The following is a 27,500-nucleotide window of genomic DNA, read 5'->3' as shown; positions in this document are numbered from 1 at the left end:
AGAATTCGAATGCCAACGTAACGAACGAAGGTTCGAACGTTCGAACGTTTGAGCTCAGCCCTACTGACAACCCCCAATAACAGGCAGATGACCCCATGTTATGTAACCCTAACCTAACCTAACCTAACTTAACCTAACCTAACTTAACCTAACTTAACCTAACCTAACCTAATTTAACCTAACCTAATTTAACCTAACTTAACCTAACCTAATCTAATCTAACCTAACCTAACTTAACCTAACTTAACCTAACCTAATCTAACTTAACCTAACCTAATCTAACCTAACATAACTTAACCTAACCTAACATAACCTAACCTAATCTAATTTAACCTAACCTAACATAACCTAACCTAATCTAACCTAACCTAACCTAACATAACCTAACCTAAATTACCTAACCTAACCTAAGTTACCTAACCTAATCTAATCTAAGTTACCTAACCTAACATAACCTAACCTAACCTAAATTACCTAACCTAACCCCATGTGATGTAACATCTACCACCTGGCGTCTGAGATGATCTGCCTTGAAACTTTAGGACGACAATTCATTTATTTTAAGGCTTCATGAATAAATAATTTCCATTCAACATACTGTGTACATATTTGTGTCACTTATTCATAACTGTTGGCTGCCGTTCTTTTATTACCAGTTCTAACACAACATTTGTTTTCAGAGGACATTGACTCAATAACATCACAGATTTCCCTCCCCAACACCACTTTGTATCAAATGCTTTTTTTAAAGTCCACAGGCAAATATTTAGCCTCTACTTTTGTCATGGACATGCTTCTAAATTAGTGTGTAGAGCCTGTTTTTGGGATTCGAACTTCGTCAGGGTTTTTCGAACGGACGTTTAAACCTTCGTTTTTTATTTAAATGTTTATATATATATATATATATATATATATATATATATATATATATATATATATATATATATATATATATATATATTTTTTTTTTTTTTATATCCTCAAACTAAATCCTCAATTTGAATAAAGTGATTAATCTGATTAAATTAGTAATTTTTTTTTATTAAATCAACTTTCCAGCCCCAGACCCAGCCCAGGGAGAAGCCCCAGCCCAACTAAATAAATTAAATCAACTTTCTTTAATGAATATAACTCATCAGTTTTGTTTAATACTATAATATTAGTGTAGCCTAATCTTTATCTGCAACTGTGAATAAAAAAATGAAAAAAAAATATTATTAAAAATAAAAATTTCGAATGTTGATTTAGAATTCGAATGCCAACGTAACGAACGAAGGTTCGAACGTTCGAACGTTTGAGCTCAGCCCTACTGACAACCCCCAATAACAGGCAGATGACCCCATGTTATGTAACCCTAACCTAACCTAACCTAACTTAACCTAACCTAACTTAACCTAACTTAACCTAACCTAACCTAATTTAACCTAACCTAATTTAACCTAACTTAACCTAACCTAATCTAACCTAACCTAACCTAACTTAACCTAACCTAACTTAACCTAACTTAACCTAACCTAATCTAACTTAACCTAATCTAACCTAATCTAACCTAACATAACTTAACCTAACCTAACATAACCTAACCTAATCTAACTTAACCTAACCTAACATAACCTAACCTAATCTAACCTAACATAACCTAACCTAACCTAACCTAATCTAACCTAAACTAAGGCCCTGTCCACACGAGGGTTTGGATTTAATATGACAGAAGTTTGAAAAAATAAAACTCCGTCCACACGGTGAACACAGGCGAACAACCGTGTATAACTGCGTACTCACGGCAGAGCTGGGAACCCAGTAACCGATACATTTAGTACAATGCCAAAACAGTAGGCGGCGATGTTGTTCAGACATGAAGGCCATTTCAACCAATCAGAAAAGGCTGTACGCTCACTAAACTTCCTGTTGGGTCGCGATCTGCCATTAATTCACTGAAGAAGAAGAAGTAAACTTCCTGTTTAGAAGCACAGCTGGACTGGATCATTTTGCCAACGGAACATATTATTTTCAGCAAAGAAAGAAACTGCAATAAACAAACGGATACATTCACTGTGTGTTCTGCCTCTCATTTTGTTGATGAAACAAAACCATCAGCAACACAATTTACCACCAAGAGCGGATAGTTTAGTCTCACAAAAGACCGCCGGTGTTGTTAGCTACATGCTAATGTGAATGGCTATATCCATGTATAGTATATAGCTTAAATGCTAACGTAATGTGGTAACGTTACCGATATGAAATGGATGTAAACGTTATTTAACACATTGGAGAATGGGTACAATACAATACGGCTCAATCAGTGATGCCGGTAACGCGTTACTAAGTAACGCGTTATTGTAATCTGATTACTTTCCCCCGAAAATAGTAATCTAACGCGTTAATCTTTAAAAGCCAGTAATCTGATTGCAGTTACTTGTCCAAGTGGCTGTGCATTACTATTTCGTTACTATCTCATCATAAATTCATAATGCAGGCGGAATGCAGTATTTTATTTCGTTTTCGACAGTCAAAAATACATTTTTGAGCTGTTTTTCTTATTTGGGAGTGACGTGGTGTGGCAGTGAAAGGGTTACACAAGAATGTGGCCCGCGGCGTGACTGGACTCTCTGTCTGTGAGTGACTCTGCTTTGGCCCAATCACATTCCCCATCCACAGTCTGCGAATCAGAGGCAGAGTAGGGCGGGTCTTCACAGCACGTCATGTGACATATGCGCCAATCGTGTGACAGCAGGGCTCCGTTGCATTCGTCTGAGAATTCCACCCCAAAACGCTTACAGGAAGAAAAAACGCTTATTATTATTACCGAGGCGCGCGGCTTATTATATTATTAAAACAGCTACTTGTGGGCACTCATAAAAACACTGTGGTCTACAAGTTGTTTAGCGAGAGGATGGTGGTAATGTGCTTCAATAGAACAATGGATCAATGCCATGTCAAAACTCGGCTCCGCTGATCTGACACAGACAGCTGATCTCCGCAGTACACACACAGACACACACACACGCGCGCGCGCACACACGGGATCGCAGCAGCCACACACACATTTCCACTGTCCAATAGACAAGCGCCCTTTTCGACCGCGTGACATTGTTCAGAAGGTCTCGGTCCGCCTCTGTGTGAAAGCAGGCGAACCAAATGAAGAATGCAACAATGTTGCAACTTCACCCCCAGAACCGCACCGAGTCCTCCAAAACTATATGTGAAAGCGACCTAAACGTAAATACTGTCTACCGCTAAAAACAGCACATCCAATCGCATTGAAAGCATCTGGAATCACAACACTACGACGCTTCGACTAGGTACAGGAGGACTCGGAGGCCAGCCAAACAGCAAAAGAGAGAGATTGTTTCTTTCCCTATTGATTAATGTATATTTGATGGTGGCAGAGCAAAAGCTCTTATTTGCCAGATTTACAGTTAATTTACATGTTAAAGAGAGACTGATTGTATGTTTATAGAGAGACATTTATAAAAACAATTTAATAGTTACAGTTGATATAATTGAATAGTTCAGCCTGCATTTGTTAGATGTGAATGGATACACTGGTTTTGTAAAACCACTGGCTGGCTGCTCTAATGCTGTGAGCATCATAGACTGTTGCTTTACCATACTTGATGGTACAGAAGCTGAAGCACTAGTTTAACAATTTACGTTATGTGCAGAGAAACAAGTTAAAAACAATTTATGCACTTTCAATAAAGCGTTTTAAAAAAACTGTTGGGGGAACGACGACGACTTCGTAACCTAGTTACTTTCAAAGTAACTAAGTTACTCTGATAATCAAGTAATCAGTAAAGTAACTTGGATTACTTTTTAAAGGAGTAATCAGTAATCAGTAATCGGATTACTTTTACAAGTAATCTGTGGCATCACTGGGCTCAATACAAACAATTGTTAAGGGGATGCAGTCTGGACTGGGTTCCTTATAACAATAACTTGACAACACATGAGTTTAGTTTAGCTGCAGCTACATGTTTACTCTCAGCGTCAGGTCAGGAATGCGACAAGACATCAGTCGATCACAACACTCTTCAACACAGATGATACGTTTCGAACAAAAGTTTGTTACAATCATTTTCATATAACGCTACTTGGGACTGCTGTAAACACTGGTGTAGTTGGCTCTGCTATAATCTCTCTACCCCGCGGTCTGCCGTGAACATGGGAAATAATTGCGACAGCTCTGCTGTAAACACTGGGAATAACCTCGGTTGCTATGCCCACACGCAACTGCAAAACCGCACAACTTCACCCTGGCCACCGGTTTCAAAGACCGCGGTTGCAGTGTAGCAAATCCCCGGTTGTGTGTGGCCGAACAGTGCAACTGCGCACATACAATCATGGTTATATTAAAACCAGCGTTCGTGTGGACGGGGCCTAAATTACCTCACCTAACCTAACCTAATCTAATCTAAATTACCTAACCTAACCTAATCTAACCTAACCTAACCTAATCTAATCTAAGTTACCTAACCTAATTTAACCTAACTTAACCTAACCTAATCTAATTGAACCTAACCTAATTTTACCTAATTTAACCTAACCTAATCTAACCTAACCTAACCTAACCTAACTTTACTTAACTTAACCTAACTTAACCTAACCTAACCTAATCTAACCTAACCTAATCTAACCTAATCTAACTTAATTTAACCTAATTTAACCTAACCTAACCTAATCTAACCTAATCTAACCTAACATAATCTAACCTAATCTAACCTAACCTAACCTAATCTAATCTAACCTAACCTAAGCTAACCTAATTTAACCTAACCTAACATAACCTAATCTAACCTAACCTAACATAACATAACCTAACCTAAATTACCTAATCTAACCTAAATTACCTAACCTAACCTAATCTAACCTAACCTAACCTAAATTACCTAACCTAACCTAATCTAAGTTACCTAACCTAACCTAATCTAACCTAATTTAACCTAACCTAACCTAACCTAATCTAACCAACCTAATCTAACCTAACCTAACCTAATCTAACCTAATCTAACCTAATTTAACCTAACCTAATCTAACCTAATCTAACCTAATCTAACCTAACATAACCTAACCTAATTTAACCTAACCTAACATAACCTAATTTAACATAACCTAACATAACCTAATCTAACCTAACCTAACCTAACTTAACCTAACCTAACATAACCTAACTTAACATAACCTAACATAACCTAATCTAACCTAACCTAACCTAATTTAACCTAACTTAACCTAACCTAATCTAACCTAACCTAACCTAATCTAACCTAATCTAGCCTAATCTAACCTAACCTAACCTAACCTAACTTAACCTAACCTAACATAACCTAATCTAACCTAACATAACATAACCTAACCTAAGTTACCTAACCTAACCTAATCTAACCTAAGTTACCTAACCTAACCTAACCTAATTTAACCTAACTTAACCTAACCTAATCTAACTTAACCTAACCGAATCGAACCTAATCTAACCTAACCTAACTTAACCTAACCTAACCTAACCTAACATAACCTAACCTAATCTAACCTAACCTAACCTAACATAACCTAACCTAATCTAACCTAACATAACCTAACCTAACCTAATCTAACCTAAACTAAATTACCTAACCTAACCTAACCTAACCTAATCTAATCTAAATTACCTAACCTAACCTAATCTAACCTAACCTAATCTAATCTAAGTTACCTAACCTAACTTAACCTAACTTAACCTAATCTAATTTAACCTAACCTAATTTTACCTAATTTAACCTAATCTAACCTAACCTAACCTAATCTAACCTAACCTAACCTAACTTAACCTAACTTAACTTAACCTAACTTAACCTAACCTAATCTAACCTAACCTAATCTAACCTAACCTAATCTAACCTAATCTAACCTAATCTAACCTAATTTAACCTAATTTAACCTAACCTAACCTAATCTAACCTAATCTAACCTAACCTAACCTAACCTAATCTGATCTAACCTAACCTAACTTAACCTAACATAACCTAATCGAACCTAACCTAACCTAACCTAACCTAACCTAACCTAACCTAACCTAATCTAACCTAATCTAACCTAACCTAACTTAACCTAACCTAACTTAACCTAATTTAACCTAACCTAATCTAATTTAACCTAACCTAATCTAACATAATCTAACCTAACATAACTTAACCTAACATAACCTAACCTAATCTAACTTAACCTAACCTAACATAACCTAACCTAACCTAACCTAACATAACCTAACCTAACCTAACCTAATCTAACCTAAACTAAATTACCTAACCTAACCTAACCTAACCTAATCTAACCTAACCTAACCTAACCTAATCTAACCTAACCTAACCTAATTTAACTTAACTTAACCTAATTTAACCTAACCTAACCTAATCTAACCTAACCTAACCTAATCTAACCTAATTTAACCTAATTTAACCTAACCTAATCTAACCTAATCTAACCTAACCTAATCTAACCTAACCGAATCTAACCTAATCTAACCTAACCTAATCTAACCTAACCTAATCGAACCTAACCTAACCTAAATTACCTAACCTAACCTAACCTAATCTAATCTAAATTACCTAACCTAACCTAACCTAACCTAATTTAACCTAACCTAACCTAATCTAACCAACCTAATCTAACCTAACATAACCTAATCTAACCTAATCTAACCTAATTTAACCTAACTTAACCTAACCTAACCTAATCTAACCTAATCTAACCTAATCTAACCTAACCTAACCTAACCTAACTTAACCTAACCTAACATAACCTAACCTAATCTAACCTAACCTAACATAACCTAACCTAATCTAACCTAAGTTACCTAACCTAACCTAATCTAACCTAACCTAAATTACCTAACCTAACCTAACCTAATCTAATCTAAGTTACCTAACCTAACCTAACCTAAACCTCCTCCTCCTGCATTCCTGTGTGTTAGTTGGTTGGATCCACTACACTCCGGTTACTTACTACTGAACGGACGTGTTTTTGCGGACCTCCCAAACTTTCAAACTTTAGACTGTTTTCTTTCTTTCTACCATTTTTTAACCAGTGATCTTAACTGATCACTGTGACTTTTGCTCTTATCGTTTATACTGTTGGATTTATTGGTTTTATGTGACTTTTTACTGGACGTGACCTAAAGCTATCAGCGCTTGTTGTTGCCATAGCTACAGCTACACGCTACAGTACTCACAGTGCTGAGCTCCCCCGAGGAAATGGCTCCAACATCAGATGTCGCAGAGATGCGAACGGAACTGAAGACCATCGAGATACTAGTAATGGATCTTCTCAAGCGTCAAACGGAGCTAATGTCCAAGCTGGCTAGCATGGAAAAAGCGGACGCAGGCCGCACCGGTAGTCCCTCCTGGGCGACAGTGGTGAGGGGCCGACGGAAGCTCTCCCTTCCTCTATATGATCCCTTTGAATCACCTCAACTATCAAACCGATTCAATCCTCTTTGTAGTGATTCCAGCCTCCTGGGCTCTCCCTCGCTTCCGTCTCCTGCTGCTAGTAGTGTAGCTTTGCTCAAAGACTATCCGATGCTAGCTACTAGCCTAGCTACTAGCCAGGCTCCAAGCGAAGCTGCCAGGACGGCGGCCCTCTCCAGCTCACAACTCAACCATGGAAGTATATCTGCAACCCGGAGCAGAAAGCGCTCTGCCCTGTTTGCTCTCGCATCGCCAAGCTCCCCAGACTCACGCGATGGGTCCGACTCCCCAAAGTTTAAACGCCCTCGTCTGCGGTGCTCTGCAGCCCATACCAGTATGATCATTCAAACGGCGAGTGTCATCGATGGAAATGCCGCTGTGAACGAGCCCCTCCACACGGCGCTGCTGCCCGACCAACCGTCTAACTCCGCCAGCAATGCAGACGCTACTCCTGCGGCTTTTCACCATAGAAACCTGGCCATCTACGACGGGGAATGCATCCAGGAACAGCCAGAGATCCTACTCATCGGAGATTCCATCACCAGGTTTTTGCAAATACCACACGGCATTACGTATTGTTTTTCCGGTTTAAAAGTTACTGACTTACTTGAGTGTACTCCCGAAATCATCGAGAGATATCCGTCCGCCCACACCGTTATTATTCATATCGGAGCAAATGACGTAATGGCTAGACAATCCGTTAAACTCCAATCTGACTTTGAATCACTAATACTCACTATTGAAAGCCTGGGTAAAATATGCATTGTGTCTGGCCCCATTCCATCCATAGGTCGTGGATCTGAGCGATTTAGCCGTCTGTTCTGGTTGCACAAATGGCTACAGACCCACTGTACTACTATAGGACTTTGCTATATAAATAACTTTGATCTGCTCTGGTCCAGGAAATACCATTACAGACCCGATGGCATCCATCCAAACATATCAGGGGTAAATGTGCTAATACATAACGTCATACAAAGTATAGCATCACTGGCCTGACAACCAACCATATCTAGCTCTGTAGACTATATACAGAAGCAGCCTAAACTACAAAAAAACACGTTGAGTGTCATCCCGATTCTGATCACCAAAAGACTAATCAATTACTCATTATCACGTCCCATATGTAAATCTAACCTTATCAATATCAGTGTTCAACCACAGACTATCTCACACCCCACTACAGAACCCGTACAGCTAAAACTAGCACTGTTCAACGTTAGAGCGCTGAAACAAAAATCATTTCTGATAAATGAACTCATAGTAAAACATGGTGTACATTGTATGTTTTTAGTAGAGACATGGTTAGACAATATCACTGGTGTAGCAACACTGATTGAGACCTGCCCTTCCAATTTTAAATTCTATCAATCAAACAGACAGAGTGGGAGGGGAGGAGGAATAGCAGCAATCATCTCCACTCAATTTGTGTGCAATGATATTGACCTGGGAACATTTTTATCATTTGAATACCTTGCTATTGTATTGAAAACAGAAATGCCAGTAATATGTGTGACATTGTATCGACCACCAAGGTACTCGCCACTCTTCATACAGGAATTTTCAGAACTCATATCGATCTGCATTACCAGGTATGATAGAATCATTCTTAATGGAGATCTAAATATTCATATCAACAAAAAGGATGACCCCAGGGGTTGTGAGTTTCTGAACCTACTGGACAGTTTTGGACTGATGCAACATGTTCACGAGGCCACCCACCAACATGGCAACACTCTGGACCTACTAATAACAACAGGGCTAAACATTGAGAATATATCAGTAAAACAAATTCCAATTTCTGACCATTATTGTGTGTTCTATGGTACAAGCCTAATATTACATAAGACCAGAAGCGAATTCCTAGTTCACAGAAGGCTTCTGGACGCTAGAGCTGAAGCAAAATTCTCTAGTATGATGAAATCATATGACCAATGCAGTGAATCCTCCTTAAATCAGCAAGTGCAAAACTTCCACAGCACCTTGTCAACTGTGTTAGATACTGTTGCCCCTCTAAAGGTTAAAAAGGTAAAAACTGATAGAATCTCTCCATGGCTAAATAAAACCAATGTTAAAGATAACAAGAGAAAATGTAGGATAGCCGAGCGAAAATGGAGGAAACTCAAACTCACAGCTCACTTTAATTTATACAAAGACGCCATGGGCGCATACAATAAGGCAATACAACTTGCGAGAAAGGAATATTTTTCCAAAATGATCTCAGAAAATATGGGTAACTCCAGGGTACTTTTTTCCACCATTGACCGGCTGATTAACATACCACCCCCCCATATACCGCAGCAATCAGCCACAAAATGTGAAGAGTTCGCAGTTTTCTTTAATGAAAAAATATCATTGATTAGAGCAAGCATTACCGCTGATATAGATCTGACTATGAGTGAAACCCCACCTGAGATAACTATGGGGGAATTCACATGTATTACATTACCTGACCTCTGTAAGATTGTCTCTGAGTGTAATTCCGCCACCTCCTGCCTCGATCCTATACCAACAGCATTTCTCAAGCGGGTGTTTGATAGTGTCTCAAATCATGTCCTTGAAATCATAAATATGTCTCTTCAAACAGGCACTTTTCCAGATGCATTTAAAACAGCTGTAGTAAAACCACTACTAAAGAAAACAAACTTAGATGTAAACGAACTAAAAAGCTATAGGCCAATATCGAACCTTCCATTTATCAGCAAGATATTAGAAAAGATAGTCTCAGTACAAATAAACTCCTTTCTCAAAGATAATAACATCATGGAGGAACTACAATCAGGTTTCAGAACAAATCACAGCACTGAAACTGCCCTTACCAAAATAGTTAGCGACCTCAGGCTAAACTCCGATGCTGGCAAAGTCTCAATTCTTGTCCTATTGGACCTTAGTGCAGCGTTCGATACGATTGACCATAATATCTTGATCAGTCGTCTAGAAAGACTGGTTGGCTTTTCCGATCATGTACTAAATTGGCTCATAACATACATTAAGGGGAGAAGGTTCTATGTTAAGCTTGGAGACAATGTATCCGAGGAACATGACAGCAATTTTGGAGTCGCACAAGGAAGCTGCCTTGGTCCATTACTCTTCTCACTATATATGCTGCCCCTCGGGGACATCATTCGAGACCACAATGTATGCTTCCATAGTTATGCTGATGATACACAACTATATATCTCCGCAGAACCAAATAACACTACAGCCATACAGTCCATTACAAATTGTCTGTTAGCAATAAACAAGTGGATGAACAATAACTTCCTAAAATTAAACGAAAGCAAGACCGAAATCCTATTGATCGGCCCAAAAGCGAAAAGGGAAGTGCTTTGTAAAAACCTGGGGAGTCTGTCATCCTATGTAAAGACTGAGGTTACAAGCCTAGGTGTCATCTTGGACTCAGACCTGACCTTTAAGTCTCATATAAATAAGGCCATGAAAACGTCATTCTTCCACCTAAGAAACATAGCGAAAGTAAGACCTTTCGTAAATAAAAAGGATGCAGAGAAACTTATTCATGCTTTTGTATCAAGTCGGCTTGACTATTGTAATGCACTGTTCACTGGTCTTCCCAAAGCAACCATTGGGAAGCTTCAGCTTATCCAAAACTCTGCAGCTCGATTACTAACTCATACAAGGAGAAGAGAACATATCACTCCAGTCCTGGCCACTCTGCACTGGCTTCCAATAACTCATAGAATTGATTTTAAGGTCCTTTTCCTAACATATAAAGCTCTTAATGAGCAAGGCCCAAAATACATAGCAAATTCCCTAGTTAGTTATCTGCCCTCAAGAACGCTACGGTCATCCACTACAGGTTTACTAGACACGCCCAGAAACCAAAAAAGGATAGGAAGTATGGCATTTGCCAACTATGCCCCAAAACTATGGAACACACTACCAACACACATCAGAAACGCCAGCTCTATACACATTTTTAAAGGAAAATTAAAAACGTACCTATACAGTCTAGCTTACAAATAGTTATGGCTTGGAAAAACCTGATGGATCCATGAGGCTAGGATAAGCATAGGAGACACGCCTCCAGTTTTTCAAAAGTTTTTGACACGCCTCAGCTTCTGAGCTGAAGGCGTGTTTTTGCGGACCTCCCAAACTTTCAAACTTTTTAGATGAAGGAATGGGTACAATAGGAGACACGCCTCCAGTTTTTCAAACGTTTTTGACACGCCTCAGCTTCTGAGCTGAAGGCGTGTTTTTGCGGACCTCCCAAACTTTCAAACTTTTTAGATGAAGGAATGGGTACAATAGGAGACACGCCTCCAGTTTTTCAAACGTTTTTGACACGCCTCAGCTTCTGAGCTGAAGGCGTGTTTTTGCGGACCTCCCAAACTTTCAAACTTTAGACTGTTTTCTTTATACGTTTTTCTTTTTCTTTCTTTCTACCACAAGACGCGGCCACTGATGGGTCCATGGGACTTGGATAAGTCCTGTGGACCCAACTCTGGCCACTGACCACATGAGCGAACGGGTACATACGCACACAATACACGGCCACTGATGGATCCATGGGACTTGGTAAAGCACTATGGACCCAACTATGACCACTGATAAAAACGTAACTACACTAGCATTATAAGACCTAAACATTGCTACCTACCATACAAGTGCATTGGTTTAGTGCACTTCCGGTTGCCACTGAGCGGAAATGTTTGTGCGGACCTGTTCTCCCAAACTGGTAAGCAAATGACTGTTTTTACGTTATTTTCATTTTTACGTTACTATTATTATTATTATTATTTTTTTAAAACATTGAACTTAACTGATCACTATGACTTTATTGCTTTTATCGTTATATATGCCTATAATTGTGTACAGCACTTTGAGCTACATGACATGTATGAAAGGTGCTTTATAAATACTTACTTACTTACTTACTTACTAATCTAACCTAACCTAACCTAACCTAATTTAACCTAACCTAACATAACCTAACATAACGTAACCTAACCTAACATAACCTAACCTAAGTTACCTAACCTAACCTAACCTAATCTAACCTAACCTAAATTACCTAACCTAACCTAACCCCATGTGATGTAACATCTACCGTCTGGCGTCTGAGATGATCTGCCTTGAAACTTTAGGACGACAATTCATTTATTTTAAGGCTTCATGAATAAATAATTTCATTCAACATACTGTGTACATATTTGTGTCACTTATTCATAACTGTTGGCTGCCGTTCTTTTATTACCAGTTCTAACACAACATTTGTTTTCAGAGGACATTGACTCAATAACATCACAGATGTCCCTCCCCAACACCACTTTGTATCAAATGCTTTTTTTAAAGTCCACAGGCAAATATTTAGCCTCTACTTTTGTCATGGACATGCTTCTAAATTAGTGTGTAGAGGCGGTGTATCTATTTACGATCTGATGTTCTGTTTCTGGGTAGAAAGCCAATCTGACATTTATTTATTATGTCAGTATGAGGAAGGCTTGTATTCTGGAATGAATTATAATACAAAAAAACCTTGCCCAGAATACTGTTTACACAAATTCCTCTGTAGTTGTTTGGATATTTATCCCCATTCTTAAATAAGAGGCTAATCAGACCTTTGTTCTAGATCTCAGGGAATTTCACAGAATTCAGCACTAGGTTAACCCTTTCACTTCCACACGAAAAAGGGTTAACCCTTTCACAACCACACTACATCGGCAACCCAAAAATTGCATGTGTGTGTTCCTGTGTGTGCCGCCTATCGCATGTGTGTGTCACAGCATGATGAATAAAGACTTCTTCAAAAGTCCAGTTTATTATTATTATTATTATTATTATTATTATTACAGAAGGGTTAACCTGTTCACAAGTGAAAGGATTAAATAATAGTTGTAACTTGTAATTGTAACCTCAGTCGTGATGCTGTCTGGTCGACAGGCTTTCTATGGTTCTAGTGTTATTTTAGGTGTTGTGTTGAGTTGATTTTGATTAGTTTTCACTACCTCTTCCAACTATGTTAGTTGGTTGACTAGCTCTTTCTGTGTGTTTTGTTTGATTCTGGGTTTTCATACAATGATTCAAAATGTGATTTCCATATCTTACCATTCTTTATAGCAACACTGTCATTAAGTCTTGTTTTTCTTACAGAGATCCCAGAATCGGTTTTGATTCACAGCATTTAAAATTCAGTCAGTCAGTTTCTTGGACATTTTAGTCTCTAAGAGTTGTTTTGTATTTCCTTAGAGCTCTATGGAAAACAGACCTCCGGGTCTACTGGGTCTCTATGGAAAACAGACCTCCTGGCCTACTGGGTCTCTATGGAAGACCACCCGCCTGGTCTACTGGGTCTCTATGGAAGACAGACCTCCTGGTCTACTGGGTCTCTATGGAAGACAGACCTCCTGGTCTACTGGGTCTCTATGGAAGACAGACCTCCTGGTCTGCTGGGTCTCTATGGAAGACAGACCTCCTGGTCTACTGGGTCTCTATGGAAGACAGACCTCCTGGTCTACTGGGTCTCTATGGAAGACAACCCGCCTGGTCTACTGGGTCTCTATGGAAGACAGACCTCCTGTTCTACTGGGTCTATATGGAAGACAGACCTCCTGGTCGACTGGGTCTCTATGGAAACTGGGTCTCTATGGAAGACAACCCGCTTGGTCTAATGGGTCTCTATGGAAGACAGACCTCCTGATCTACTGGGTCTCTATGGAAGACAGACCTCCTGGCCTACTGGGTCTCTATGGAAGACAGACCTCCTGGTCTACTGGGTCTCTATGGAAGACAACCCGCCTGGTCTACTGGGTCTCTATGGAAGACAGACCTCCTGGCCTACTGGGTCTCTATGGAAGACAGACCTCCTGGCCTACTGGGTCTCTATGGAAGACAGACCTCCTGTTCTACTGGGTCTCTATGGAAGACAGACCTCCTGGCCTACTGGGTCTCTATGGAAGACAGACCTCCTGTTCTACTGGGTCTCTATGGAAGACAGACCTCCTGGTCGACTGGGTCTCTATGGAAACTGGGTCAATATGGAAGACAACCCGCTTGGTCTAATGGGTCTCTATGGAAGACAGACCTCCTGATCTACTGGGTCTCTATGGAAGACAGACCTCCTGGTCTACTGGGTCTCTATGGAAGACAAACCTCAGGAGTCTCCTGTCATTATCAAACCATTCTTTTTTAAGTTTGATATGTTTGCCAATAAAAACAAAACACAGTGTTTAATTGATGGGAAGCTGAATCTACATCGTCATGACTAAACATTGTGTACAGAAAACCATCTAACATGCTGTCAGTCACATAACTTTGAAGGGCTGCCTCGTATCGAGTAGGGCAGTTATGATCTGAGAGAGGTGGTAAATGGACTGCATTTATATAACATCTTTTATCCAAAGTGCTTTACAACTTATGTCTCACGTTCACCGATGGACTCACACACCGACGGGGGAGGTGACCGTCCAAGGTGCCAAACCTGTAATTATTGTCAAACCCTATAAATATAGCATTTGGAATAGGTCTTTCTTTCAGAATGAATGCAGCATGGTTTATATATAGGGTTATCGGAATATACGGGGTGCACTGACTGCGCTCACGGGGAACTGTTTTCAGAGATAGCAGATAGGAATGAATGAGGGGCAGTCTAATTGCTGAGAGAACATAATATTAACTAGAGTCCGCTATACCCGAGACACCTCCTTCATTTGTACCGCAATTTGAGACTGAAATTAAGTGTGGAACAAAACGCACATGCCATCCCCATGCACATTCAAGTCCTCTCCACCCTCGGGTCTTTGGCCACCGGCACGGTCCATCGTGATATTGGAGATAGATCGAGCAATAGACTGTTACTGTGCCACCCATGGAGCTGTCAAAGCTCCATCACAAATGCAGTTATGTGAATAGAAAGGGATTCCACTCAGTGATGCGCATTTGCCTTATACATGTCGTTGCTGCATGCCGGGAGGAAGGCAATGCTGCATGTTTTCAATTCATTAAATAAAACGAAATACATTGTGACAACAGCCTTGTGAGCTCCCGCACACAGACATGATGGAATTCAAGTTCAAGTTTGTATTGATCATATATATATAGGCAGGCTTCACATGGCGTAGGCTATGGCAGTGAGATTCATTGTTCTTGTATATGCTCTTGTATTATTGTTTATATAGGCTACCTAATACCGACATCAAAATAGATTGTATGCCTCTACCAATCATATGCAGGTAGAAAATGTATGGAAAATCCATCACGGATCATATTCCAGCATGGTTATTAATGACACCATGGCAAACAGTGGTTAACGGTCTTTATTAGTGTTTGCGTGGCCCAGGCAGCAATGGTCTTTAGGAAGTTAATAGATATCATTTCCGACATCACCGTGTACATGTCTGTCAGCCTGTCGCGTATTTCTCCCATAACACGCTTCGCTCGGCTTAGTCCATTTTTCCACATTTCATGGGGGTGTTTCATGACCGTATATATGGTTAATTACGGGTGGTTCTATATGCAAATACTTAAAATCGTGCATGAGCGCGGATCGTAGAACAAATGGTATTTATCAACACGGAGAACCTGTGTACGCACGTGTGATAAATCCCGATTTTTCTGTACGTACACACATTCTAAATTATGTGCTTAAGAACGAAAATAGAACACTTTCTAAGCATTGTTGATAAATGAGGGCGGGAACCTTCTGATTGTCAGACGACGCTCTACCTCCTGAGCCACTGCCCGCCGGCATAATCCACAGCACTGCTACCCAGCGCAGAGCGATATGTGTCCCTGCCCCAGAGAGAGACCCCTCATCCTGCCGCAGACTCTACGCAAAGACCAAGTCCTTCGTAGAGTCTGAGAAAAAAAAAAGAAAAAAAAAAGAAAATCTAACCCTGACTAACCTTACTGTCATGCACTTGTCCTAATAAACTAACCTACACTGTAACACGCAACACTTGATGAACATTGTTACTCAGCTGATAGAGTTGTACCCTTCTTGCTGTCTTGTCGTACAGAACTTGTAAGTCGCTTTGGATAAAAGCGTCAGCTAAATGACTAAATGTAAATGTAAATGTAGAAGCTCCAGGCCGTGACAACAACACAGTCACAAACTCTGCCTCTGTGAGGAGACCGCTGGTCAAATGTCTTGTGATTACAGGCGCTGGTGATTTGAATGAACAAAGTACTTGTTTAATCCAGAGAGATACATACTAATACTGTACAATATCTGCACTTGTTAATCACATGTCTATTACATCACTTGGTGTTACTTTTGGTGTCGCAGAGGAATTTCTGGGTCACAGAGGAATGGAAGACGGCTTTTTACACTTTTGGGAATTGACCCCAAAACTAACAACTGGACGTGTAAAACAGGGGTCTCACCAGGCATTAGACCCATCCCATAGGGCGACAGTGGCTCGGGAGGTAGAGCAGTCGTCTGGTAATCCGGAGGTTCCCGGTTCGATTCCCGCTCCTCCCGGCCAGCGCGTCGAAGTGTCCTTGAGCAAGACACTTAACCCCTAATTGCTCCCGATGAGCAGGTTGGCACCTTGCATGGTCGCCTCCGCTGTCAGTGTGTGAATGTGTGAGTGAACGGGTAAAATGTGAGGAACAAATTGTAAAGCGCTTTGGATAAAAGCTGTGATATAAATGCAGCCATTAGCCACAGTCTCACCAGACGTTAGACCCATCCCACAGTCTCACCAGACGTTAGACCCATCCCACAGTCTCACCAGACGTTAGACCCATCCCATCCCACAGTCTCACCAGACGTTAGACCCATCCCACAGTCTCACCAGACGTTAGACCCATCCCACAGTCTCACCAGACGTTAGACCCATCCCATCCCACAGTCTCACCAGACGTTAGACCCATCCCACAGTCTCACCAGACGTTAGACCCATCCCACAGTCTCACCAGGCGTTAGACCCATCCCACAGTCTCACCAGACGTTAGACCCATCCCATCCCGCAGTCTCACCAGGCGTTAGACCCATCCCATCCCACAGTCTCACCAGACGTTAGACCCATCCCACAGTCTCACCAGACGTTAGACCCATCCCACAGTCTCACCAGGCGTTAGACCCATCCCATCCCACAGTCTCACCAGACATTAGACCCATCCCACAGTCTCACCAGACGTTAGACCCATCCCACAGTCTCACCAGACGTTAGACCCATCCCACAGTCTCACCAGGCGTTATACCCATCCCACAGTCTCACCAGGCGTTAGACCGATCCCACAGTCTCACCAGACGTTAGACCCATCCCATCCCGCAGTCTCACCAGGTGTTAGACCCATCCCATCCCGCAGTCTCACCAGGCGTTAGACCCATCCCATCCCACAGTCTCACCAGGCGTTAGACCCATCCCACAGTCTCACCAGGCGTTAGACCCATCCCATCCCACAGTCTCACCAGACGTCAGACCCATCCCATCCCACAGTCTCACCAGACGTCAGACCCATCCCATTACACAGTTTGACCTATCGTTAGACCTATCCCACAGTCTGATACACTATAAAAGGGCTATGGCTTTCGCTGCAGCTGCCCCCACCCTCTGGAACGCCCTTCCCAACCATATCCGCCATGCAGACACGCTCTCATCATTTAAAAAAGCCCTCAAAACCAACCTTTTTACCCTTGCTTTCAAGCCTTGTACTCCTTCCTCGCCTTTTTATATATATTTTTTAATTATTATAATTTTTTTTCTACCAAAACTGTATTGTTTGTTTTGTTCTGTAAAGCGTCTTTGAGCATTAGGAAAAGCGCTGTACAAATTTGATGTATTATTATTATTATTATGGTAAATTAATGGATTTAATCTCACAGTCTGACACGTTGAGGTGGAGCTTCACAATCAGAAACAGCCTGGCATTCTTTGGAATCTCAAGATTTTACCCTGATAAGATCACATGATCTGTCACATCATAAATATTATTATTCTGGAAATATTTCAAACTTTGGGTTTGAATGGTTTTAATTGTGTGTGCGTGTGTGTGCGTGCGTGCGTGCGTGCGTGTGTGTGTGTGTGTGTGTGTGTGTGTGTGTGTGTGTGTGTGTGTGTGTGTGTGTGTGTGTGTGTGTGTGTGTGTGTGTGTGTGTGTGTGTGTGTGTGTGATGTAAATGTCCCATGTGTCTGAAACAACAGGGAGAGAAAGTGAGTGAGAGAGAGAGAGGGGGGGGAGAGAGAGGGAGAGAGAGGGGGGGAGAGAGAGGGAGAGAGAGAAAGAGAGACAGAGAGCGAGGGAGAGAGAGAGGAAGTGAGAGATAGAAAGAGAGAGAAAAAGAGAGACAGACAGAGAGAGAAAGAGAGACATAGAAAGATACAAAGAGAGAGAAAGAGAGAGAGAGAAAAATAGACACAGAGACAAAAAAGAGAAACAGACAGAGAGAAAGAGACAAAGAGAGAAAGAGAGACAGAGAGAGAGAAAGAGAAACAGACAGAGAGAGATCTATTATTTCTGCTTCTCTACTATGGTCTGACTCAGTCAGGGCAAAACCACATGTGTGTGTGTGTGTGTGTGTGTGTGTGTGTGTGTGTGTGTGTGTGTGTGTGTGTGTGTGTGTGTGTGTGTGTGTGTGTGTGTGTGTGTGTGTGTGTGTGTGTGTGTGTGTGTGTGTGTGTGTGTGTGTGTGTGTGTGTGTGTGTGTGTGTGTGTGTGTGTGTGTGTGTGTGTGTGTGTGTGTGTGTGTGTGTGTGTGTGTATGTGTGTGCTTAGGGCTCAGCTGACAGTAGGTTCCCAGGGACAACCGGTGAGTGTTTTTTTCCACCTTGTTTCAACATCAATGGCAGCAGCGTGAATGGTGTTTAGTAAGACAGGCTGAGGCCATCTAAAACACACACTATACACACCTACCAACACACACTGTACACACACCTACCAACACACACTGTACACACACTGTACACACACCTACCACCACACACTGTACACACCTACCAACACACACTGTACACACACTGTACACACCTACCAACACACACTGTACACACCTACCAATACACACTGTACAGTACACACCTACCAACACACACTGTACACACCTACCAACACACACCGTACACACCTACCAACACACACCGTACACACCTACCAACACACACCGTACACACCTACCAACACACACTGTACACACCTACCAAGATAGATAGATAGATAGATAGATAGATAGATAGATAGATAGAATATACTAGGCACTAGTATATTCTACAACCTTCTAGAATATAAGGCACCATGACAACGAAGTAAAATAGTCTAGGCACTAGTATACTCTACAACCTTCTAGAATATAAGGCACCATGACAACGAAGCATACAACTCTAACAATAACATTCGGTGTGCATACACATAGCATATATAAATTAAATGAAGTGCAATCAGCCCTTAATAATACTTTAAAATTATCCACACATAAACGTATGGGCACAGCAAGGTTATTCTAACAATTTAAGTAATCACTCCATTAAAGGCACATTGAAGCGCTAAAAGGCGCTGCTTTTCTATCTTATCTAATCAGTTAAATCGGTTCTAGTGGCTTCTCCACGTTGATAATTATTTATCTCTTATTCCTTATCTATATCTTTCCATTGATTTTTATTTTATTAAATTTTTTCTTCTCATCACCCTATATTTTTTAAATATAATTTAACTTACATTGTTCTTTTCAAATGTTCTTCACATTAAGGTGTCAATATTACTATATATTTTTTAAATATATTGTAACTTACATTATTCTTTTCCAATGTTCTTCACATTAAGTGTCAATACTGATCTACAATCTTTTCCTTTTTTTTCCCTCACACGTTGGTGGAGGGTTCAAAGGAATATGTCGATAAAGGTTTATTCTCTTTTTATTTTATTTTTTATTTTTATCTTTAGGTTATTTATCACAATACTTCATTACAGTAAGGGAAGGTGCAAGACCAAAAGCGACATTCTATTGCAATAGAATGGAAATGTTAGATCCTATGGCAATAAGCATAGGAAAATTAGGATTACAATGCTCAGGTTGGGCAATCCGGTGGACCATGGGAGAAAGTCAATCGCGGAGGATGTGTTCTTGGAACACAGGCATGTTCGACTTTCTGGGAGAGGGGAAAATAGGGGATTTTTATTTGTATATATATATGTTTTTAAGCTCAGCTCTCAACGGGACCTCATTAATTGGATGTGCATCTATTGTAGCTTCATACTCCAGAAACATTACCAAAAACTACACGAAAACATGCATAGACTATGGCTAGTTTGAATATAATGGTATGGAACACCGGTGGGATAAACAAACAACACAAGCGCAAAAGCGTGCTTACACTGATGAAAAAAGAACATGTGGACGTGGCACTATTAAGCGAAACGCACATTTTAGAGGGAGACATAAATACGTTAGCGGATAACATATACCATAATATTGGTCACTCTTCTTTTGCTACGAGAACTAGAGGGGTAGCCATAGTCGTCAGACGCAAATTAAATATCGAATTGAAAGGGGTATGGTCGGATGCTGAGGGGCGCATAACTATAGCTAGGATTATACACAATAACAGGAAAATTGCATTGGCAGCGGTATATGCCCCGAATTTGTACGAAGTGGGTTTCTTCACTTCACTAACAGGAGAAATGTTAAACCATCCCGAGTACTCATACATAATAGGTGCGGATTTTAATGCCATTTGGAACCCAAGGATGGACAAAACTTACCTTTCCTTCTCCAGCGAACAAAAGAATTCATCTAAAGCATTAAAAGATTGGTCGAAATCAACAGGAGTAACTGATTTATGGCGTTCACTTAACCCCATGACCCGCAAGTACTCCTGTCGTTCGGCGAGACACAACACACTATCCAGAATTGATTACGTCTTTGCATCCCCGAGAATATTTGATAAATACGAAGTAGAAATGACACCCAATGCGCTATCAGATCACTGCTACTTAATCCTGAAAGCAACATTTGGTACATTATCTACCCGGGCCCCAAGATGGCGTTTTAATTCGATGCTGCTTAACAACAAGGAATTCATTACACAAATTAAAGAAGCTCTCACAGTATTCCTACAAGTTAATGCTAACTCGGTGCAAGATCCCAGAATATTATGGATGTCGGTAAAGAGTATGATCAAGGATTTCTCGGATAGATTTACCTCCATATTGCGCAAAAATCAAAACACAAAACTGTCTGAAATGGAAACGCTTTACTCAACGCTTTTTAATTCTTTAAAATACAACAACTCTACTAGACTAGATAACCAAGTTAACATTCTAAAGACCGAGATCAAAGCAATGTACAGACAAAAATCGGAATTGCAAATACGCAGCACTAGACAACAGCAGTACTTCCAAGGTTCTAAACCTAGTCACCTATTAGCCATGCGACTAAGAATTAATGCAAAATTTGCAGATATAACTGCCATTAGGAAACAACAAGCTCTAGTAACAGAACCCAAAATAATAAACGATACATTCAAAGAATTCTACTCCGATTTATATAACTCAGAAACGACCTTTGATCAAGACAAATTAGACACATATCTTAATCAAATTACTCTCCCTAAACTTACAGATGAAGACGCTAAACAGTTAGAAGTACCGATCACATTAGAAGAACTCAAGAAGGCCATATCCGGAATGAAAAACGGCAAAGCTCCGGGAATTGACGGTATCCCATCAGAAATGTACATTTCTTGCTGGGACATATTTGGACCCTTATTACTAAATATGATCTTATACTCAGTCAAAGAGGGAAGCTTCATCGAACACCAAAATACCGCACTCATTTCAGTTCTTCACAAAAAAGACAAAGACCCCACTGAATGCGGTAGTTACCGTCCTTTAAGCCTCCTCGGAACCGATGTCAAACTGTACTCTAAGATATTAGCCATCAGATTGCAAAAGCATATGACGTCTTTAGTTCATACGGACCAAACAGGCTTCATAAAAGGTCGCCTGATCAATGATAACATAAGGCGAATACTGCACGTACTAGATACAGACAAAGAGGACATCACACCTAAGGCGATACTATCCCTGGATGCTATGAAAGCATTTGACAGGTTGGAATGGTCGTTTCTTTGGGCAGTATTGGAAAGGATGGGGTTAGGAAAAGGTTTCATTGATATGATTAAAGTACTATACAAGGACCCATCGGCCATGATTACAACAGGCACAATCATCTCCAAAATCTTTCCGGTATCACGCTCTGCCAGACAGGGTTGCCCTCTTAGTCCCGGACTATTCAATTTATCATTAGAGCCTTTAGCACAATATATAAGACAATCCCAATCCATAGAACCAATCGTAATCAAGGGCACACAACAAAAAATTAGCTTATATGCGGACGACGTAATATTGTTCATGCAAAACCCCAACACCACATTGCCTCATCTGCTCAAGTTGATTGAGAACTTTGGTGATTTATCGGGATTTAAGATAAATTGGCCGAAGTCGGCTTTCCTTCCACTTAACACCCCTGCAAAAAAAGATATAACCCTCCCAGGTGCGATACCGATGGTAAAACATTTCAGATGCTTGGGAGTGGAAATATTCCCCACCATAAGACAAACGGTGAAGCACAATTACACAAAAATACAGAACAAAATCAAGGACGACCTGGACAGGTGGGCAAAACTTAAAAACTCAGTACAGGCAAGGGTATCAATAGTTAAGATGGATGTATTACCAAGAATCAATTTCTTCAGCTCAATGCTTCCGTTACCTCCTCCAGAGGGCTACTGGAAAAGATTACAAACCTCCACATACAAATTTATTTGGAATAACAAACCACCTCGCATAAAAAGATCCACCGCACAGAGAAGTAAAGCAGACGGTGGCATGGCAGTCCCAGATTTTTTACAATATTTTAATGCCTTCACATTAAGACCATTGAAGAAGATATGGTTTGACCCCGAGGCTTTGGTATCTTGGAGAGAATTAGAAGAAAACATAGTAGCCCCACAGAGATTGAAAGACATAGCATACACTAAACTTTCAATCAAGCATTGTGAGCGAGAATTTGGCCCAATAATAACCCATGCAATCAGGACATGGCGGGAAACTCAAAGGAAATTTCCTAACAATCAAGTATGGCATAATCACACTCCCATATTCAATAACAATGCTCTCTTAATGGGAAAACGACCTATAAGATTCCCTGTATGGGAAGAAAGAGGCATACACTCATTAGGGGATATTTTTAATAACAAGGGCCTCTGTAGTTATGTCGAAATATGCATAAAGTTTAACCTCACCGAGTCCACATGGCTTTTTTACATACAGTTAAAACTTTGTATGAGATCTCACGGTGTTCCATTACACATACCAATTGAACACCACAGATACCACAAATTTTTCTATGACAGAAATACATTGGGAGGTTTTGTATCAGGTTTTTATTCACAATTACTAACGTCCTCGTACGAAACCCTTCAACTAGACAATGTCTGGAGGAGGGATATACCAGACCTGGAAAATGACTTTGATTGGCAAGGAGCCTGGGCAAATGTCCGACTTACATCAAGGAACCCGGATCATCAACAAATCAATCTGAACTATATTCACAGGACATACTTGACTCCTATAAGGCTGTGCAAAATGGGGCTTATACAAAACTCCAAATGCTCCCAATGTACAAATGGGGACGAAGGAACATTTATGCACATGTATTGGGACTGCCCACCAGTTAAGGCATTCTGGGAAGATGTGTCCCAACAATTATCAATACTCGTATTTTGGAATATACCTGTACACCCCGCGGTATTGCTATTGAATGATGTTTTTGAGTTTGCAGTGAACCCACAACTAAAAAGATTGGTTTTATCGGGTATCACAGTAGCTAAAAAACTGATTGCATCACGTTGGTTTCAACCGGAAAAAATGTGCCGGAAAGTGTGGTTTCTTACATATCTTGATGTGATATATCAAGAAATATCAACAGCAAGAATTCTAGGGCTCAATGAATCCAAAATGTTAATGTGGTTAGAAGTGGTGGAGAGAATAAAAGCTAGCCTATAATGGTGATGTCTGGTTAGGAGTGAGGGATAATAGAGGTACTATCCAAGAGGGGGTCCGGGAGGGGGGGATTTGAGCTGGAGCATATGTGTGTAGGGTTTTAGAAAATAGGTATTCGGGGTATATTATATACTAACATTTATATAATTGTAACTTCGCTGGATATACACGGTATACGGTTAAAATGTTATTATTGACTATTTTTGTTTTATCCTGTTTCTGTACTTGCATATATTTTAACCACCTTTACTGAAAGTTTCATTATACATTGTGTGTTGAGTACTGACTTTTAATAAGTTTTGTTTTGCAATAATAAAAAAAATTAAAAAAAAAAAAAAAAGATAGATAGATAGATAGATAGATAGATAGATAGATAGATAGATAGATAGATAGATAGATAGATAGATAGATAGATAGATAGATCGATAGATAGATAGATAGATAGATAGATAGATAGATAGTTTCAAGTACAAGTTTCAAGTTTGTTTATTATTAGTCACAACAAAATACAGAATACTTTATGATGATGTGACAGACAGACAGACAGACAGACAGACAGACAGACAGACAGACAGACAGACAGACAGACAGACAGACAGACAGACAGACAGACAGACAGACAGACAGACAGACAGACAGACAGACAGACAGACAGACAGACAGACAGACAGACAGACAGACAGACAGACAGACAGACAGACAGACAGACAGACAGACAGACAGACAGACAGACAGACAGACAGACAGACAGACAGACAGACAGACAGACAGACAGACAGACAGACAGACAGACAGACAGACAGACAGACAGACAGACAGACAGACAGACAGACAGACAGACAGACAGACAGACAGACAGACAGACAGACAGACAGACAGACAGACAGACAGACAGACAGACAGACAGACAGACAGACAGACAGACAGACAGACAGACAGACAGACAGACAGACAGACAGACAGACAGACAGACAGACAGACAGACAGACAGACAGACAGACAGACAGACAGACAGACAGACAGACAGACAGACAGACAGACAGACAGACAGACAGACAGACAGACAGACAGACAGACAGACAGACAGACAGACAGACAGACAGACAGACAGACAGACAGACAGACAGACAGACAGACAGACAGACAGACAGACAGACAGACAGACAGACAGACAGACAGACAGACAGACAGACAGACAGACAGACAGACAGACAGACAGACAGACAGACAGACAGACAGACAGACAGACAGACAGACAGACAGACAGACAGACAGACAGACAGACAGACAGACAGACAGACAGACAGACAGACAGACAGACAGACAGACAGACAGACAGACAGACAGACAGACAGACAGACAGACAGACAGACAGACAGACAGACAGACAGACAGACAGACAGACAGACAGACAGACAGACAGACAGACAGACAGACAGACAGACAGACAGACAGACAGACAGACAGACAGACAGACAGACAGACAGACAGACAGACAGACAGACAGACAGACAGACAGACAGACAGACAGACAGACAGACAGACAGACAGACAGACAGACAGACAGACAGACAGACAGACAGACAGACAGACAGACAGACAGACAGACAGACAGACAGACAGACAGACAGACAGACAGACAGACAGACAGACAGACAGACAGACAGACAGACAGACAGACAGACAGACAGACAGACAGACAGACAGACAGACAGACAGACAGACAGACAGACAGACAGACAGACAGACAGACAGATAGATAGATAGATAGATAGATAGATAGATAGATAGATAGATAGATAGATAGATAGATAGATAGATAGATAGATAGATAGATAGATAGATAGATAGATAGATAGATAGATAGATAGATAGATAGATAGATAGATAGATAGATAGATAGATAGATAGATAGATAGAAATGAAAGACAGATATATTGACCAACCAGAGTCTTGGTCCATTTTTACTGACAGGGCAGGGCTCTGGGGGGCGGAGTCTTCACTTAAAGAGTAGCTGTGTTCTGCCTGGATATCTGGTGCGGAAACAGATTAAGACAGATCATCAATATTCACCATTATGGTAAGAAAAAGAGTTCTTGAAAACTATTGTAATGGAGTGACGGCAGATATCTCTACAGCAGGTATCTCTACAGCAGATATCTCTACAGCAGATATCTCTACAGCAGGTATCTCTACAGCAGGTCTCTCTACAGCAGGTATCTCTACAGCAGGTATCTCTACAGAGCAGGTATCTCTACAGCAGGTATCTCTACAGCAGATATCTCTACAGCAGGTATCTCTACAGCAGGTATCTCTACAGCAGATATCTCTACATCAGGTATCTCTACATTAGGTATCTATAGAGCTGATTATATCTACAGCAGCTGATTCTATCCGGGGAAGAGAGAAAATGTTTTTATTTTGGGTGAACTGCACCTTTAAAGCTCGTACTACTACTACTACTACTACTACTGCTACTACTACTACTACTACTGCTACTACTACTACTACTACTATTACTACTACTACTACTGCTGCTACTGCTACTACTACTACTACTACTACTACTACTACTACTACTACTACTACTACTACTGCTACTGCTACTGCTACTGCTACTACTACTACTACTACTACTACTACTACTACTACTATTACTACTATTACTACTACTACTACTGCTGCTACTGCTACTGCTACTACTACTGCTACTATTACTACTACTACTACTACTACTACTACTACTACTACTACTACTACTACTACTACTACTACTACTACTACTGCTACTGCTACTACTACTACTACTACTACTACTACTACTACTACTACTGCTACTGCTACTACCATAGATATATATAGAACACTAGATAGCTTGCCCGCGCTGCCGGCCAATGGAGAGCGACGTCACTGAACCGCCGCCATCTTGCGGAGGTCAGCCTTGAGTGAGAGTGAGTGAGCTGCACAGACAAAAATACTCATAACTCGCTGAAATATTGACGGATTTACAAACGGTTTGGTTTATTACAAGCATTATTATCGTGGCTATGATTCAAGTAAAAAAAAACATCTTTAAAAAAAAATTATAAGTATGCA

The 27,500-nt window shown here is 40.6% G+C and overlaps 1 protein-coding gene across 1 annotated transcript in view; it reads right to left on the bottom strand.

Moving 5' to 3' along the window:
• Nucleotides 1-27,500, bottom strand: part of creb3l1 (cAMP responsive element binding protein 3-like 1) — a gene marked incomplete at its 3' end in the record, with an annotated part of 136,585 nt that overhangs the window by 60,421 nt on the left and 48,664 nt on the right. The window contains exon 3 of the mRNA XM_084323932.1: nucleotides 26,351-26,437. Coding sequence (XP_084180058.1) covers nucleotides 26,351-26,437 — 87 coding nt within the window. The remainder of the gene's footprint in view (nucleotides 1-26,350; nucleotides 26,438-27,500) is intronic.

The sequence above is a fragment of the Notolepis coatsorum genome (assembly GCF_963971535.1).
Source record: "Notolepis coatsorum genome assembly, chromosome: 1".
NCBI lineage: Eukaryota > Metazoa > Chordata > Actinopteri > Aulopiformes > Paralepididae > Notolepis > Notolepis coatsorum.
Note: the sequence above shows the minus strand (reverse complement) of the source record. Positions and strands in the feature narration are given on the sequence as shown.